Genomic DNA, 16,983 nt, shown 5'->3' on the forward strand with positions numbered 1-16,983 from the left:
TCTTTTTTTTCTTGCATCTCCATAGTATCAATTTCAGCTGGCTCATCTGTTGTATTGGATGTCATCATTTTATCTTTCCTCCCTGCTTTATCTGTCTCTGGCTCTCTCTTTTCATCTTGGAGACCAGAGTGTGCATGCAGCCTCCAATTTAAGTCACTGCTCTGCTTATGCGCTACGCTCCTTTCCTCTCCTCTCTCCTCTGTGCCGTACTGCACTACACTGCTCGTCTCTCCACATCTCCATCTCTTCTCCTCCTTTTCCCTTTCTCTTTCTCTACCTGCAGATCTGTTGCACTTTTTCTCTGCTCTATTGTTTGGACAAATACTGCACATTCTGGGGTTTTTCTTCGCATCTGAACTGAGCACACTTCAGCCACTTGGAGAAGGGGAATCAGGCTCTCCCGGTGCGCTAGGATTGACTTGCCTTGGATTCTTTGGATCAGAGGGAGCTGGAGAGGAGAGGAGGGCAGAAGGGAGAGGAGGAGGGGGGGGAGGGGGGAGGGTGGGGGGGAGACCTTGATCTGCTTGGAAAGCAAAGGCTTCAAGGTGGTAGTGGTGGTAGCTGATTGTCTGTCGAGGGTCATGCCCTGGGACTTGCGTGCTTTTTGGCAGTTGGAGTTGGAGACCATCACCAGTTTTTGCCCCCATAGTGGGGCAGCATTAATCCTGGTGCGGGGAGAAGCCCCCGGGCACCAGTGGCAGCTTTGTGAAGAGTGGACACCATGAACCAGCTGGACGCACCAAGACCGCTCAATTGGACCATCCGGAAACTGTGCCATGCAGCCTTCCTGCCATCTGTGCGCCTGTTAAAGGTAAAAAAAAAGAAAAGAAAAAAAGATCACAAGGGAGATGGGGAGTGGACAGAAATATAGATACCCAGGGAGATGTGGTAAAATATGTCAGGCAGTTCTCCTGCTATCCTGCTGATTTCCCAAGGAATAGAGGTGTGAGGATACAAAATGACTGCTGAAGAAGTTTATGCCACATATCAGCTTTCTTTAGTGTGCACTTTAGTGCGTAAAACTCTGAACATAAGACAGTCATTGAGGAAGACCTGAAAGTAAAATGCTGCTGAAAATAGGCAGAAGTGGGGCAAAGCGGCCAGCATAAGACTCTCTGAGAGGAGCTTAAGATTTGGAAGTGTGGGGATGAGTGGAGGATAAAAATGGATACAGGGAAAATACAGGAGCAGGATGCTTAAGAGATACACAGAGAGTGGGACAAAAATGGAAAAGGGGTGTTAAAGAAGATACATTTAAAGAAGAAATTGCAAATATTGAATGATTGATAAATTGAAAGCAAAAGAAAAAGGAGAAATGTGCAGAAATCAGGGAAAATATAGATTGCAGGGTTCCTTTTTTGATGGTAAAAGTAGAAGTATAAGCACAAATTAAGCAAAATGAATAATAGAGGAGAGGGTAATTGTGGATTAAAAACGAAAGAAGAAGAAGGAAATGATCTATAGGGATAAGTGAATAAGATGGACATAACTGAAGAGCTTCAGGAAAGATGTGGATGTGCAACATCAAATCCCAGCAGATTGATGGCAAAATGAATTCCACAATGCACTTTAATGTTTGTTAATTCATGTGGGACTGAGTGCATTTTTCTAGAGCTTGCCAAATGTATCCAGCAGGTTATCACTTCATCACCTGAGCAGAGGTGTGCGCCATGTGAACGGGTGTACATTCATCTCTGTATCTGATTATATTTGAACACATCTGCGCCAATGTGTTTTGTAACCTTCTGTAAATCCACATACCTGTTATAATGCTTACTTTCTGACATTTTGCAACCTAAAGCTTAATTTTTATACAATCATGTGGTTTTATAAGCCAGTTACAGGCACTCTGTAAGAAGGGCTATTGTTAGAGGTACTGAATGCCTATTCTTCACTCTGCTTTGATCTGGCTCTATCAAAGTGTCTCACAGAATAGTGTTGCTGTGATGTTGAACCACACGACAGGAGCGCTTTGGCTCATGTGTCCTCCATTTGCATGTGTATAGCCTGGTTAAATGAATATCATTGTAATCCTTGACTGAATGTGCATGGCGTGGAGCTGTGTGTGTGTGTGTGTGTGTGCGTGTGCGTGTGCGTGCGTGCGTGTGTGTGTGTGTGTGTGTGTGTGTGTGTGTGTGTGTGTGTGTGTGTGTGTGCGTGCGTGCGTGTGTGTGTGTGTGTGTGTGTGTGTGTGTTTCTGAGGATATACAAAGTGGGGTTGTTAACACGTGCTATGGAACTTAACACAAGGTGCAGTCATCATTAGTGAGGATAACACCAGAAATACACAATTAATTCTAGCGTTGTATAACTAATAACTGAAATATCTACCTAAAATGTTGGGTTTTTTTTAATGAAAAAAAAAGATTGTGAATTTTCTGGATCTCTTTAGTAGTCCATTTTTGTTTTTTAGGTTCACTTAGAGCAGTGGCAGCTGAGCATTCAGCTTTGGCCAGGTTGGCACCATGGATGACTACAGTACAGAGGATTATGGTCCCTGAAGCTCTATTCACTTTATGAGGAGATATCAGGCTGTCATTGTAAAATTAACCTAACAGCCTGACATTATGGTTGGACATTTTTGCATAAAAAGCATGTTCCTCCCAGAATCTCCTGTGTGTGTGTGTGTGTGTGTGTGTGTGTGTGTGTGTGTGTGTGTGTGTGTGTGTGTGTGTGTGTGTGTGTGTGTGTGTGTGTGTGTGTTTTTTTTGGGGGGGGGTGGGGGGGGCAACAGTTTAAAGACTGTCGGAGATGCTTGCTGTCTTCCTTGGGCATGAAAATATGTCTTCCAGATTCTGTGTGCTTTTTTTTTGTGTATGTGGGTGCAGGCTTTCCAGTGTGCATTAATAAGAGTGCTACAGGGACCGCTGACATTGCAGTGGGTAGATAGTAGATACCGTGCACGTGCTTGTGTACAGTAAGGAGTATATGATTGGAACCATTTGGGCTGTTAACTAGTGTAAGATGAGAGAGGCTACTGGCTGTGTGATCATTTTTATTTATTTATTTTCTTTTAGACTTTAAACCTTTTTAGCTCTTTAACATTGGACTCCTTTCAGGAAGGTGATGATCTTTTTACCCCTGGTTTTGCTGTTGTGTTTCTCCATGGGCTATTTTCACAGTGTGATCTCGGTAACAAAAGCAAAGCCAACATGGTGTGCTGATACACTTTTTTTTGCCAGTTTTTCTGAAATAATTCTTTGTACACCTGATAGGAATGGTCTCTATCAGGGCTTGGCTTTTCGTCATAAATTAATCATACTTGTACGACAGACACTCAGAATTATGAGTTAAAACGGTGGTCTAAGTTGGATAAAGTGTGAAACAAGGAAACAATAATGAACTGAAAATCTAAATTTTCATCTGTGTCTGATAAATTCTCTGCTTGTTACACATAGTTGTATTTTTTGTGGAGTTTTGTGATGACAGCGTTCACATGAGGGAGTGTTTTGTGTTCTTTTTTTTAATCTCACCTTTGATGATCACAGTGCACTGTGATGTCTTTACTGCACCCCTTCTCTATCAATTTTACTTCACAACTCTTCATCTTCTCCGGGAAAAGTGTTCATACCTTTAGTAGGGCACAGTAGTAGTGGCACCAGAAAATACAGCATTAAATTGAGATATTTTCTCTGTTATTTTCATAAAGTTGTCTATTTTAAGCTCCATTTCTTGTGTCTTGCTTGTATCTTTTTTTTGATGTGACATCTGTCTGCTTGCCTCGTTCTTTTGTTGTTCTTTTGGCATCTTTCTATTTTTGGTGTCTCATACCTCTTTGTCTCTCATCTGTAATCATAGAGCATACAAAACTCTCTGTATCTGGCTTAAAATAAATAAGGGAGTAATGGGCTGCTAAAAAAATAAATAGATCTTTCTACTGCTAAATGTAAATCTTATTAGAAAATATATGATAATAATAATATGCCCAGGACTGTCACTGGGTGATAAAATGGGGGAAAAAAACGGGATAAAAATATTTAGAAAAAAAGAAAATATAAGTCAGCTATATTTACACACACACACACACACACATATGTATATGTATATATATATATATATATATATATATATGTATATGTATATGTATATGTATATGTATATATATATATATATATATATATATATATATATATATATATATATATATATATATATAGAAACAAAGCCAAATACTCCTATGGAGCAAAGTAAGGCTTTCACCCATAGATGGCACCACCCATTCTCACTCTCTACAGTAGATGACACCACAGAGATTGTCACCTTCACTGACACACAAGAGCCTGAAACTGAAACCTTTCAGAATATTTAAAACTTACCAGAATCTTCTGTGGGTCCATTGCACACTTGATACATGAATAACTTAGTGATAGCTTTTGGGTTTACACTTTCTGTGATTTTTGATAGTAATAAAACTGATGCTGCATGTAAGATTTCTGGGAATTTTCTGTTTTATTCAACTTATTTGTCTTACATATTAGTCACCAATGTTTCATAGTCAACTGGAAGTTTGGTTTTCATATGTCACCGAAATCGCCACACAAGTACTATTTGACTATTGAATGAACGTGGATGACACCATCTGATGTTATATGACTTTGGAAGAAGCTGTTGTCTTTCCTCTCACTCGTTTTAGTCCTCTAGAAACAACCCTGAGTGTGAAGAATTTGTCAGAGCTTGTTGAAATATATGTCTCAATTATACAGCAAATGCTCCATTTGTGAGATTTCAATTAGAAAATGATCTCTCTGTAATGAGCCAAAACGAGAAAATGAGATGCCAATTAGCACCACATTCCTTTATTCCGAAACAAAGACTTTAAATTTCCTATTTGGCATTGCTCCATTATGTGAGGTAAAACAAACCATCAGTAGACTTTTTCTTTTTTCTTTTTTTCCCCAAACGTATTTGTCTTGAATTCATGCAACAGACAGCAGAGAAAGTATTGAACCTACCAGTCAACTGTTGATGAATATATGAGAGCTGATGTGGGAAGGATCTTTTAGAAGGCATGCATAACCTCCAGCTGTCACTGTTGTGTCTTTCTGGGTTGCTTATGAGCAAGTGTGCACATTTCAGGTTACTAGCAGTTTTGAATTCTGACCATGGCCTTTGGCCTCAAAGCTGTCAGGGGGTATAAATGTGAGTGATAGTTAGGTGTTTGATTATGTATGTCATGAATCATCCTGATGTGTTTTATGAACTCAATGTCAGAGATGTGACACCATTGCTAACAGAGTTTATAACTTGCATTTATGCATGTATTCACTTGGTTGTACCCATATATTACCTGCACAGTGATTTTTGGAGATAGTTTGTGGCTGTATCTATTTGTGGCTTTTGCTACTGCATGTTTAATCCTAACACATATTTCGATTGGTTCAAGTGTTAAACTTTCTATGTCTAGGTCCAGATCATCATTGTAAATGAGAATTGGTTCTCAATTTACTTACGTGGATAAGTAAAGGTTGAATAAATTCATTAAATAAACACCTCTGAAGTAATTCACCATTTCCATTGCACATCATTAATTTACAATTACAATTTACGTCTATCGCTGCCTTTCACTGAAGTGAGCTGGGATAGGTTCCAGCAGATCTCCATGACCCTTGATAAAAAAAAGAAACAGCTGCAGATGATGGCTGGATATATTAATGCAGTGTTTCTTAAACTTTTTCTTGCTGCACTATATTAAATGTTGCAATAAAATAAATCACAGCCTTTTTAAATAACAAAACAACAAACCATATTTACAGTGTAATTATTTCAAACGTAACTGTTTTTATTTACTGTGTAACAGTATTCTTTGCCGTCAGTGTAATTAGGTGCAGTGTAACAGGTTTCAACATTGCTATCAAAACATGTTTCAAGAAATGCCTCTATGTGCAAAATGTGTTTAAAAACATGAACAACTCTCCAAACAAACAGGCCCTGTCAAAAACCTGTCCATTATGTTTAGAAGTGGATTTTAGAGTCGCTTGGGACACTGGGCAAAAACCCTGGGCTCGTCCAACTAATGAATCAACCTTATATAGTAAATATTTGGACACTAACAAAAAATTTGAAGAATTTATTATTATTTTTTTAATAGTGCACATTTGTATTGTTTCATAATGAAATATAAACACCACTGGAACACAATGCACAATTTCCATCCATGCACCTTAGTAGCACATTTTCTAAATGTCTTGCCAATTAATTAATTAACATTCTTAGCGTGACAGTTAAGTTTAACTGGACACAGCTTTGATTTGATAGCTGAAGAATGAGTTTTGTCCAAGTTAATTATTTTATTTTTAGCCTCCAAGCTGAGTAAACAAGGTGATTGCAGGTGTCAGGACAGACAGATCTGCTCTGAGCTAAATTAGCTTATGTATTGTCAGCAGTGTTGGGACTAAAGGTGCGGGTATGGTTCTGCGTCACACACACGCAGAGCACACGGCGCACCCGTGACGCCGTCACGAATCGTTCTCCGTCTCTCCATTTGGTCGCGGTGCAGTACCCCCCGCGGCCACTAGTTAGCGATCTTTTTCTGAATGGTTTATCCGACTTTTTCCGGTCACAGTAAATCAAAGAAATAAGGACAACTATTGTGCAAAAAACAAAAACAAAAAAAATCACATATAAACGAAGAAAAAAGCCCTGGAAGTTCACTACTGCTTCAAACCGGAAACCGGAAATGCTTCGCTTTCAAACGAACCAATCACAGCCCTCTCGGTCTGCGTGTGGACGGCGTCTCCTCGACGCGTAGTTACAATTTTCGGGAGGTGCACGTCACTGACGGCGCATGTGACGGCGTGTCCTCTGCGTGTACAAAAACCACACGCCGTAGACACGGCGTCGTTTTGACGCAGAAGCATAATTCAGCCTTAACGCATTACCTAGTAACGTCTTACAGTAGCACCGCTAGTTTTGGCGGTAACTAATACTCTAACGTAGGGCTGGGCGATTATACGATCTCGATTTGTGATCGCGATCAAATTAAGTTCGATCACGGTGATCAGCTGTGGGTCTACTTTCTCGATCACGTGCAAAACATGCTGCAGCAAAGTGCACGACAACCAATCACAACCCGCTTTCCTGGCACCGCGCTGTCTGCATTAATTGATCATGCATTACATGCCGCGGCAAGTTGCATGACCATAGGCAGTAAACTAGTCACATCTGCCTCCCCTGCACTGGTAGGAGCAAGCGTGACCAGAGAGAATAAAACTACAAGACAACAACCGCAGGCTAGCGTTAGCTTAGCTTCGAGCCGATCGGGACTCACGGTTAGCGGTTATTTATTTATTTATTTCGCCGGACAACTTCTTCCGAGCGTACAGGAGGAGGGTGTGATGGATTCACAAAATGCCCTTCGTGATGGATGTATTGTGTATTCGAACCGCACTCATTAAAGTTGTGATTCGCTCTGCTTGTACCACAAATTACTCATCACCGCCGGCTTCAGAAACTCCGCGGCCCCGACATGGGTGTGTGTGTGTGCGTGCGCGTGCATGCGCTCAGCGGATTGATTGTGTCGGAACGCGGAGGCAACAAGCAGAGCTCAGCATGATGACGCCGTAGGCTCTGCGTTGGTGTAACGCGGGACCATAAATCAGCCTTAAGTCCCTTTAGGCTAATACGGTGAGAAATAACCTCTCATAATAGCGGTACTACAGTTAATAAATGTAATAAAACTGCCGTTTCTGCTGGCTACTGAGTCCCGTAAGTGGCGAGTGAGTTTTAACTCCTTAATTACCAACCAGCGTCAGAGTCACGCACAGTACACAAACTGTGATGTTAAAGAGCCACCTGTTGGTCAATTTAAGCAACCGCATCGCCAGCTGCTTGACAGTGGCTCAACTCATATTAGTTTACTGGTTTTGTTGTTAAAAATGTCATTGCAATTTTATCTATGCAATTGTGAAAAAAATGGCAAGATAAATGAAAAACTGTGAACAACCGCATTCCGTAGGCTATTCAGTACTCGGTATTCAGTCTTTAAATTTTATTCCGCTTCAGTTTCGGCCTCAAATTTTCATTTTGGTGCATCCCTAGTTTTTTCGGTGGGTACCACTGGTAGCATTCTGGATTCTTGTTAAAACATGCTATTTGCTTTATTTGTTAATAAAAAAACAACTAATCTCTTGTTTCTTTCTATTTTATTCCAGAAGGGAGGGGGGATCTTCTGATTTAAAAAAAATCGTGATTAAAAATCGAGATCATTCAATATGGGAAAAAAAATCGTGATCACTTTTTTTGCCATATCGCCCAGCATTACTTTTTAAATTCAGTAACTCAATTACCGTTACCTAACGGTGCATTTCTCCGTTATTTCTGGCCAGCTACAGTGAAACTTTTTTTCCCCACATGCGGAGACCAGAGGAAACGTAGTGGGCGAGTGTGTGTGCGTTCAAAAACATGACGGTCATGGCGAGCCAAGAGAGCAAGGCGAGTTTCGCAATGTGGATATATTGTCATTACACTAATCCCTCATTGTCCGCGGGGGTTATGTTCCAAAAAGAACCCGTGATAAGTGAAATCCGCGAAGTAGCAACTTTTTTTTTTTTTACAGTTATTATAGAAGGCTTCAAATTGCGGAGATCAGCACCGCCTCGCATGTTCACTGCTCTTCTGACTGCGCCGCTGCATCCTGACTCGCTCTGTAGCGGTTTTTTTTTCTTCTAAAGCCCGCGGTGCAGGGGTGTTTTTTCGAGAGAAGAACATAGTTATGGGTAGTTGTCGCTCTTTTTTATTCTGGGCAAAAAGATTCTTATAAACCGACATACCACCATCGATTATATTTGAGAACTGTAATGAACAATTCATCACCATTCTTGAGCTGCTGCTGAAGTTCATTGGACATTCTCGGGGAGACTGTTTAGCCAATCAGAATGCAGAACATGATGCACAATGCAAATCCATACAGTACCTGCTGAAATGAAGGCTAGAGGGGCATTAATGGGAGCATTTAAAATAATGTTTTTTTTTAAGTAACTAAAAAGTTACTTTTCATAGTAACTCATTACTTTTTGGTCTAAGTAACTGAGTAACTTACTTTTTAATGAAGTAACTAGTAACGGTAACTAGTTACTATTTTTCAGTAACTAGCACAACACTGATTGTCAGCACTACTTACCACTTTCTTCATGCTTTTTTTTGTCCCTGTTTTTTTTTCTTTCCCTTCTTTCAGATAGCTTCATTCTGATAGACCCACTCTCACTCTCAGGTTTGTTTATGCAAGATGCAGTGAGAAAGAAGTAAAGGCGGGGCCTCCTTTCAGGAGTTCTCTGCCGGCCAACTACTGTCATTGTAAATTCTCCTTTGTTGGTTGACCCACGGGGGCCCCCTTCTGGCTTGGAGCCCCAAGCATTTGCCTGGTATGCCAGTTGGGCAGAGGAACTTTCCATTATACTAGCAGTGTCAAAGAATTCATCTTTCATATACTACTCATACTGTGTTGCCCCCACCTTGGGAACCACTGGATCAATGGATCATAATTCTAAAGCAATACAACAAATAGTAGTGCTTCTGTTGGTTGTTCTGTTGAGTGCTATTAATTTATTGTATTTAATGAGAATAACAGTCATTCTTTTGGCTGGAGTCAGAGGGTGAGACTGATGTACAAACAGTATCACTGTCATGGCCCTTTAGTATGAATCTAGCCAGTAACAACTTTACTTATCTTTTACACCCTTAAAGGTATTGTGACATCATTTTTAACATGCTTTCAACACTATTAAAAGTCTTGGCCAACATCCCTCAAATGTGTCTAAAAGAGTGTAACAAGAAAAACTTCACTCTAGTACTCTATTCCTGGCTTTTTATTACAGTGTTTTTTTGCGCCGTGAAAAATGCTTCCTTTCCCCCCTTTCCTGTCAATCATTGCGCCGCTCCTCCTCCCAACCTCCTGCAGCCCAGCCATACGCTCACAGCGGCGTCGGAGAGCGACAGGCGAAGCATGCACGGAAAAGCAGCAGGGCGAACCAGAGCAAACAATCATAAAAATAAAGGCATGCAAGCAGCACTGTCCCCTTATCTTAAGTCCAGTCAGTGGCCGCGGGTCTTCTTAGCAGTTTTCCTCCGGTGATTAGAACAAAAGAAGCTCTAAACAGCTCCGTGTTAAGGCTCATTTATGGTTCCGCGTTAAATCGACGCAGAGCCTACGTCGTAGGATTCAGCGTACGGTGCGCGTCGCCGCGTAACCCTACGCCGTAGGCTCTGCGTCGGTGTAACGCGGAACCATAAATCAGCCTTTATGGTGCGCTGGAGAGGAAAGGAGGCAGGGAGCTGGGTGGAGGGGGCGGTGATTTAGCGGGCCGTTACGTAACGGCCCGCCAGCAAACCAGGTGCGCCGTTTTTGCATAGTTATGCGGAAAATCCCAGAAAGCACACAATACACTGAATGTTAAAAGTTTGTTGTTTTTTGGGTGTAATTGATGTCAAGACACCCAACAAAACACAAAAAATCAAGAAAAATGTGTTTTTCATGTCACAATCCCTTTAAAGACTGGAGTTGTTAACAACTCATATTTAGGTTTTTATTGTGTTGTATCACATGTATAATACCTCCACAGAATTTGGAGGGATTTATGTCATAAGAAATTCCACTGAAGCTTGATTCTTGCAAGTTTCAAATGTTCCAAATTAAAAGAGAAGTCATCTGAACAGACTTTACGTTATAAAAACATATGTTCACTGACTGGTTCCAGTTTTAGTATTTTATTGATCTGATCTGTTTAAGCTTGGTTTAAGCTTGCCTTTTACAGTGACAGGCAGGTGTTTGCCCAGTCACCTTCCAGGCGGGCTTTGTTATTGATGAAAGTGTGCTACATAAGTGCAAACTGTTTACATTTACTGTTTACTACTTCTGTGAAACAAACACCACAACTACTTTGGATGAGTATCATAATATTTGTATGCATGTAAACATATCCACTAACATATATATTCTGTGACTGGGGGGTATCTTATTGCATGATTTTAGAGTACTGTACTATTACTACTACTACTACTACTACTACTACTACTACTACTACTACTACTATACCTAATTTGTAAAGCTTGTGAAATCCATTAAATGGCTTTGTCCAGTTTTAGCACATGTTGTTAAAATTCTGACCTTGTCATGTTAAAATTACTTCTTCAAAACAGTGCAATGGCAGCTGCCACTGTGCACAGCCATCTCAAGAAATCAGTTTAACAAGGCTTTTGTATTCATATATACATACAGTAGTTGCTTGGGGTATAATTTCAATAACCAGCTCATGAAAAACTCAACAATAAATCAATAAAAAATGTATACATTTCCATTATGTCACTTAAGCATATTATTGTCTAGGCTTTTAATATAATGAAAACACACAGATATGTGAAAGGAGGATGGGGGAAATTATCTAAATTTGGAGGACAGGAAACTAAACTATAGACACTAATCCTCTAATCAAATCCTCTGTGAGCTGCAGCCATTGTTACTGAAGTGTATGTGATCAATCAGGCTGTTGTTCATATTGAACTGAGGCCACATAATCAGTGGCACTTTCCGTGATATGGAACCACATTAATACAAGTTTAAAAATCAGCACCATGGCCAGCGACAGTCCCTCAGTTCCAATCCTGCAGAAAGGGAGGCATCCTAGCTATAATGTATTTCAATTTTCTATTTTTTTTAACCTTTACCGTATGTAATTATACTTATATTTAGTCATCAAGTTGCCGATATTTCTTTTTTTTAATGTTTTGACAGAAAATCCCTGAACCAAAAGAACACAGAAAACAATTTGTCAGATATAAACTTGTGTGTTTTCAAACTTGTTCATAATGTGAAAAGTGGAAAAGAGAGAACAGAGAAGATGGTGATTATATGACAAAAATCTGTCCCCTGCTTTGCTCAAATTTTACTTCAAACATTCATATTTTTTGTGTTATTTCATGGGAGTTTATTGTGTGCGTGTATTATAAGATAACATTTCACAGCGTTGATACAATTTTATCATTTCACCCATTTAAACATCAGTCAAACTCATGGGAATGGACATGAAGACATTCTATGTGCATGTCTAAGCATGTGGTACTCTGAAGAAATGGTATGACCTTGGTAATTGTGCTATGCATTTATTTCTATATTCATGTGTCTATAAAACTTTCTGTTCGATCTCTGTCATGCAAGTTGTTGGTTTACTGTAGTACATTTGTTTTATGTATTCATTTTTTCCTTCATTTCAAAACAGGGAATAGTTGTTGTTTTTTTCTACTTGCAACCCGCCTGGTTTCTTAAGTATCTTTTTTTTCCTGTGAGGACAACAGGATGAGAAGCTTGAATGTTATTGTTTTCACTCTGTGCCATTTGCTGATGTTCAGCTGAATGAAATAGAATATTTTGGAGTTGTACACGTTGGAATATGTTGCATAAACAGTTGCAGCAGTTTGACATTCATCCTTTGATGGCACCAAATACAATTTGAAAGGGTTTATTGGATTTTATTTCTTCATTTTAAGATTGGCTGCATGTATGGCAGTTTTTTTCCTTGTGGATATTTGGAAGTTCACTTCATAAATTTGCAAATTTGTATATAGTGTATTAAATTTAAAAAATGTTCAAAAAGTATCAGGCGGAACGTTTTTTAAGTGATTGTCGAATGGTACCAAATCTTGTCCCTTGTCTGTTACGTTACAGGGCTGGTTCTGCATGGTGACACCCAAAAGAAGAGGTGGGAATGAAATAATTTTATTATATGAAGAATGTTGAAAGAGAATCAAATTCTTTTTGACAGCATGTGCTTCAACAAAATGCTTTGATCAGAAAGAGCATCGGAACAGAGGGCTCTATCCTGTCTCAGTGCTGGGCATAACTCTCATGATCTGTCGTGTTTTCTTCCTTCTTCTCCACCCACCACTGCCAGTGTTACTGTAAGTGCCCTCTTCTGCTCTGCCTCTTGATTCGAGTGATATCAAACCATTAAATGGACATTATAGTTTATCTTTCCAATAGAGAGGATCATTAGACATCACTAAAAGTGTGGTAACAAAAATCACATTTGGGCTTCCAAAGGAGAAGCTGGTGAGAGTTTAAACAAACTATGCGAGTTTAAGTTTCACATTGGATCATTGTTTTACTTCTTGTACATTTTCTGTTCTCTGTTGCCTCACAGGCAGGTTTACTCATTAATAAAAGCAGTTATTTTTATGTTTTGACACAGGAATTCTTGCAATTGGAAATTTTTATTTACTTTTCCTTTATTTCACTTTTTTGCATTTTTCTTTTATAAAGTCTGTTTGGGTGAAGAAGATATCATGATTTTAAGTTAAACCTTTCACAAAATAACAACACGCCACATGATAGTAATAATGCCACAAATGATCGCACAAGGTGAATAACATGATGCTTTTTAGTCATCAGTCAAGATTATGTCCAGTTTAGCGTCCGGGGCAGTGGACAAGTCTAATTTCTAGCCACAACTGAGCAAACTGCTTCCTGGTGCTTACAGCCTATATAGGCTTTGAATTAATCTAGATGCTGGCTTTTGAAATGAAGTGGTTCCTGCCTTAAAATAATCTTATATTACTTTTTCACAATTTGGGGGATTTAGCAGCTACATGAGCTTTATCTAGTTGTAGTAGCAAAGATTTAATTTTAAGGAAGTAACATAAAAGTGTTACCCCACAACATTTCATCTCAAAATTAAATAAATATGAAAAAATATATCTCTACATCAATTCTCATTGACCCTTTTAAGTATTTTACCTCAGTCTTTTCTGCAGCTTGCACTATAGATTGTTTTATAGATCTCACATTAGCTGCTCAGTAGCATCTTAAATCATGTTGTGGCAGTTTCGGTTCCCCTGATTGCCTCCTCCAGAATTTCTCTCTGCGGTCTCATTTGTGGATCTGCCAAATACACACTAGAAAACACACATTCTGCCACAAGTACACATAATAAGGTGCCGAAAGCAAGGAAACTAATGCACGTGTGATAAGTCCTCTGTCTAAGAAATGTAATAATACCTTTAGCTGACGTGTATTGTACAGTATATGCTTGCCGGCAGGATGGAGGACATTAATAAGCTCTGACTGCAATTTCCTTGGATGGCTTTGAGGTTGTAGAAATTTGGGTGTTGCGTAATCACTGTCAAAAAATGTCACACTGACAACATGCTTTCTAGGACTATGTCATGAAGATCTTCACCCTAACCAAAAACAAAACAAAAAGAAAGAGAAAGGAAGAAATTGGGATTTCTCAGTACTTTATCCCCCAACCCCACCTCCTTCCATTAGACAGATTGATGGTACTGCTACTGGTGGATACCGGTCAGAACATAGAAATGGCAGCTTTTGATCATTAGGTAATCCATTTTTCTATACCTAAGGGAGCCACTGGGATTTTCCCTTAGCTAAAATAGACACAAGTACTCACATGCAACCACTCACACATGCTTGCATGTGACTGAAAAAGAGCATGAAGGGTCTTTGAAGATCAGCTGTAACGCTAAGCCTCAATTTTTAAATCTGTTGAAAAATGTGTGTCACTGTGAGCCTCGAAGGAAGGAAATGCTGCATGCAAATTGTCCTCTCCAATTTTCCCATTTACATTTTTTCCTTCCTCACATCACAGCTTTTATCTTTATACTTACCCGCCACCCCCCCTTGATCTTCTCCAACCCCTTATGATCTATCAACTTTATCCCCTTCAAATAGGATGAGGCATTTTAAATTTTGTGGAACAGCTATGGGACAGCTCCCTGGGGAGTCCTGCCACTTGAAATCAGTAAATATGCATATGTATGCGATGTATACTGTAAGTGTAGCAATGCTACAGAGTCATTTTCTTCCTAATGACTGACATCTTACCGTCTTTAAGATGGAGGTGGGAGTGCAATAGAGAAAAAAGCATGGAGGTGTAGTAGTACAGGTATATAGACAAGTTTGATCATAAACTAAATGAGGCAGTGCGTATGTGGGCTTGGTCTTTTGCATGTGCATTGGTAGTTATGTTGAAATGTTTGTGTGTGGAAGAGAGAGTGACTCATTTGGGTTAAAGTTGTGTGTGTAAAAGACTATAGAGGGAAATGCTTGAAGGTGTGTGTATATGTGTGTGTATGTGTGGCTGTAAATTGGATACCAGCACATGGAAAATGAAATTTAACAGCATTGCCACACTGGGCTATTTTTGTCCTTCCATCCATCTCTCAGTCCGCCTCACGCTCTCTCAGTTCTGGATTCTTTTCACCGCCTTCGTCCTCTTCAACTTCAATTCTCCCTTTTTTTCCCTTTGTCATCTGTCTCCTCCTGTGTCCTGTCCAGTGTACTGTATATGACATATAGTTTTCCATATCAGGCAAAACAACCCAGTCCACACTCTCATTATGCCACCTTTTATGAACCAGTGACACTTCCATCCCTAAAGGGATAACTGTCATTTGACATCTTAAAGGCTGTGCTCCACTTTGAATTTCAAAGTGTAGTTTCTATAAAAGTAAGTATAAAATAATCCCTGCACATCCACTCCTAAATCATTTTCACATTACTTTTTAAAAACCTCACAAAATTCAGCATCCATAATCAAGATTTTCAGGTTTTTCCATCATTACCTTATTCACTAATGCAATAGACAGACAGATATGTTGCATTACTATTTAAATGTAAAATGTGGTCTGTTTTGCAAAAAAAAAAGGAAATTGTTGTTCACTATTGTTGACCATAAGAAAATACGGTTACTGTAGTCTTTAAAATTATCTGGATTTTTTTTGTGTATCTGAGCAGTGTGTTGACATCTCACTTGAAATGTTTTGTATTGTGAGTATTATTTTTGAAGCACTTCTGTGCAGCTTAAACCTTATTTTGTATGCCTGAAAATTACGCTTTATAATTAATTACGCTATGCACTTACAGTTTTTATATCTGTGCATGCACATGCTACTTCTTCCTTTTTTTAAATGGGCAGAAGGTGTTTGCTGTACATATAATCTGTGTCTGCCTTTAGAATATGGCAGAACATGAAAAAGGATCATAGTCTAGGCAAGCATACAGCAGGCTTTTATAAGCAAGGGTGTGGGATTGTTTCATGCCACCTAGGGCTGGGTACCTTTAAAACATTTTCAATCAACCAGCCGTCCCAATAGTGGACCACAATTTATCAAATTAACATCTGTTTGACATTGAGTAATTAGCTTTTGATTTAGCTAGATAGTATTACACTGAATTAAGCAACAAAATAATCTTCAGTTAACACATTGTTCACATTTCAAATCACCGTTATGGCCCTCTTAAGTTGCAGCAACATTTATCTTAGATCGGTTGGTTTGGTATATCTGAACACAGCAATCGCACTCAGATGCGGGACAAAACAAGCGAGCCAAGATCGCCTAGGAGAGGTGGTCTCAGCTCGCTTCCATTCGAGACCTGGAGTGATTCATTTGCAGTGAGAACATAATCGACACAGCAACCGACACCCCTTTCACATAGAGGGCGCAAAGCGCAGACCGCCGCCGGGAATCCCATTCATTGTGTATGTGCTACACACATACACGCAAGAGCCGACCGCTCTGCCGCCGAGCTCGGCGGTGCGCGAGAGGGCGCCTGCCTGCCTGAATTAAACATTTTTTTATTTCACTGTCCAGCTGTGACGACATCTAGGCGTGTCCAATAGGAGAGAAGGGAGAAGAGAGAGAAGGGAGAAGAGAGAAAGTTGTGTCCAATAGGAGAGAAGGTGGTGGAGAGTCTGCGCCCCACCCGGCGGTGGTCGCAGCGCAAACGCCGTGGCAGGTGCCCTCTCGCTTTGCGCTTTGCGCCCTCTATGTGAAAGGGGCTACAACTAGGCATGCTGCGATCCAGCCAAAAAACACGGATCGGATCGCAGTGCAGGGGAAAACTGCGATACTAGCACTGCAACACCAGCACTCCATTCAAAAAGTCAGCTCCAGCTTTTCCATCCAGCACTTGCTTCTCACACACTAGGAAGAAAGGAGAGGGGAGGGGGAGTTCACGTGATAACAACAACCGGGAGA

At 39.9% G+C, this 16,983-nt stretch overlaps 1 protein-coding gene across 2 annotated transcripts in view; it reads left to right on the top strand.

Moving 5' to 3' along the window:
- The first annotated feature begins 622 nt into the window (after positions 1 to 622).
- The window catches only part of trpm3 (transient receptor potential cation channel, subfamily M, member 3), a 143,050-nt gene continuing 126,689 nt past the window's right edge, over positions 623 to 16,983 (top strand). For both annotated transcript variants that reach the window (XM_061728936.1, XM_061728937.1), the window contains exon 1: positions 623 to 811. In XM_061728936.1, coding sequence (XP_061584920.1) covers positions 722 to 811 — 90 coding nt within the window. In that variant the 5' untranslated portion in view covers positions 623 to 721. The remainder of the gene's footprint in view (positions 812 to 16,983) is intronic.

The sequence above is a fragment of the Cololabis saira genome, chromosome 9 (assembly GCF_033807715.1).
Source record: "Cololabis saira isolate AMF1-May2022 chromosome 9, fColSai1.1, whole genome shotgun sequence".
Classification (NCBI taxonomy): Eukaryota; Metazoa; Chordata; class Actinopteri; order Beloniformes; family Belonidae; genus Cololabis; species Cololabis saira.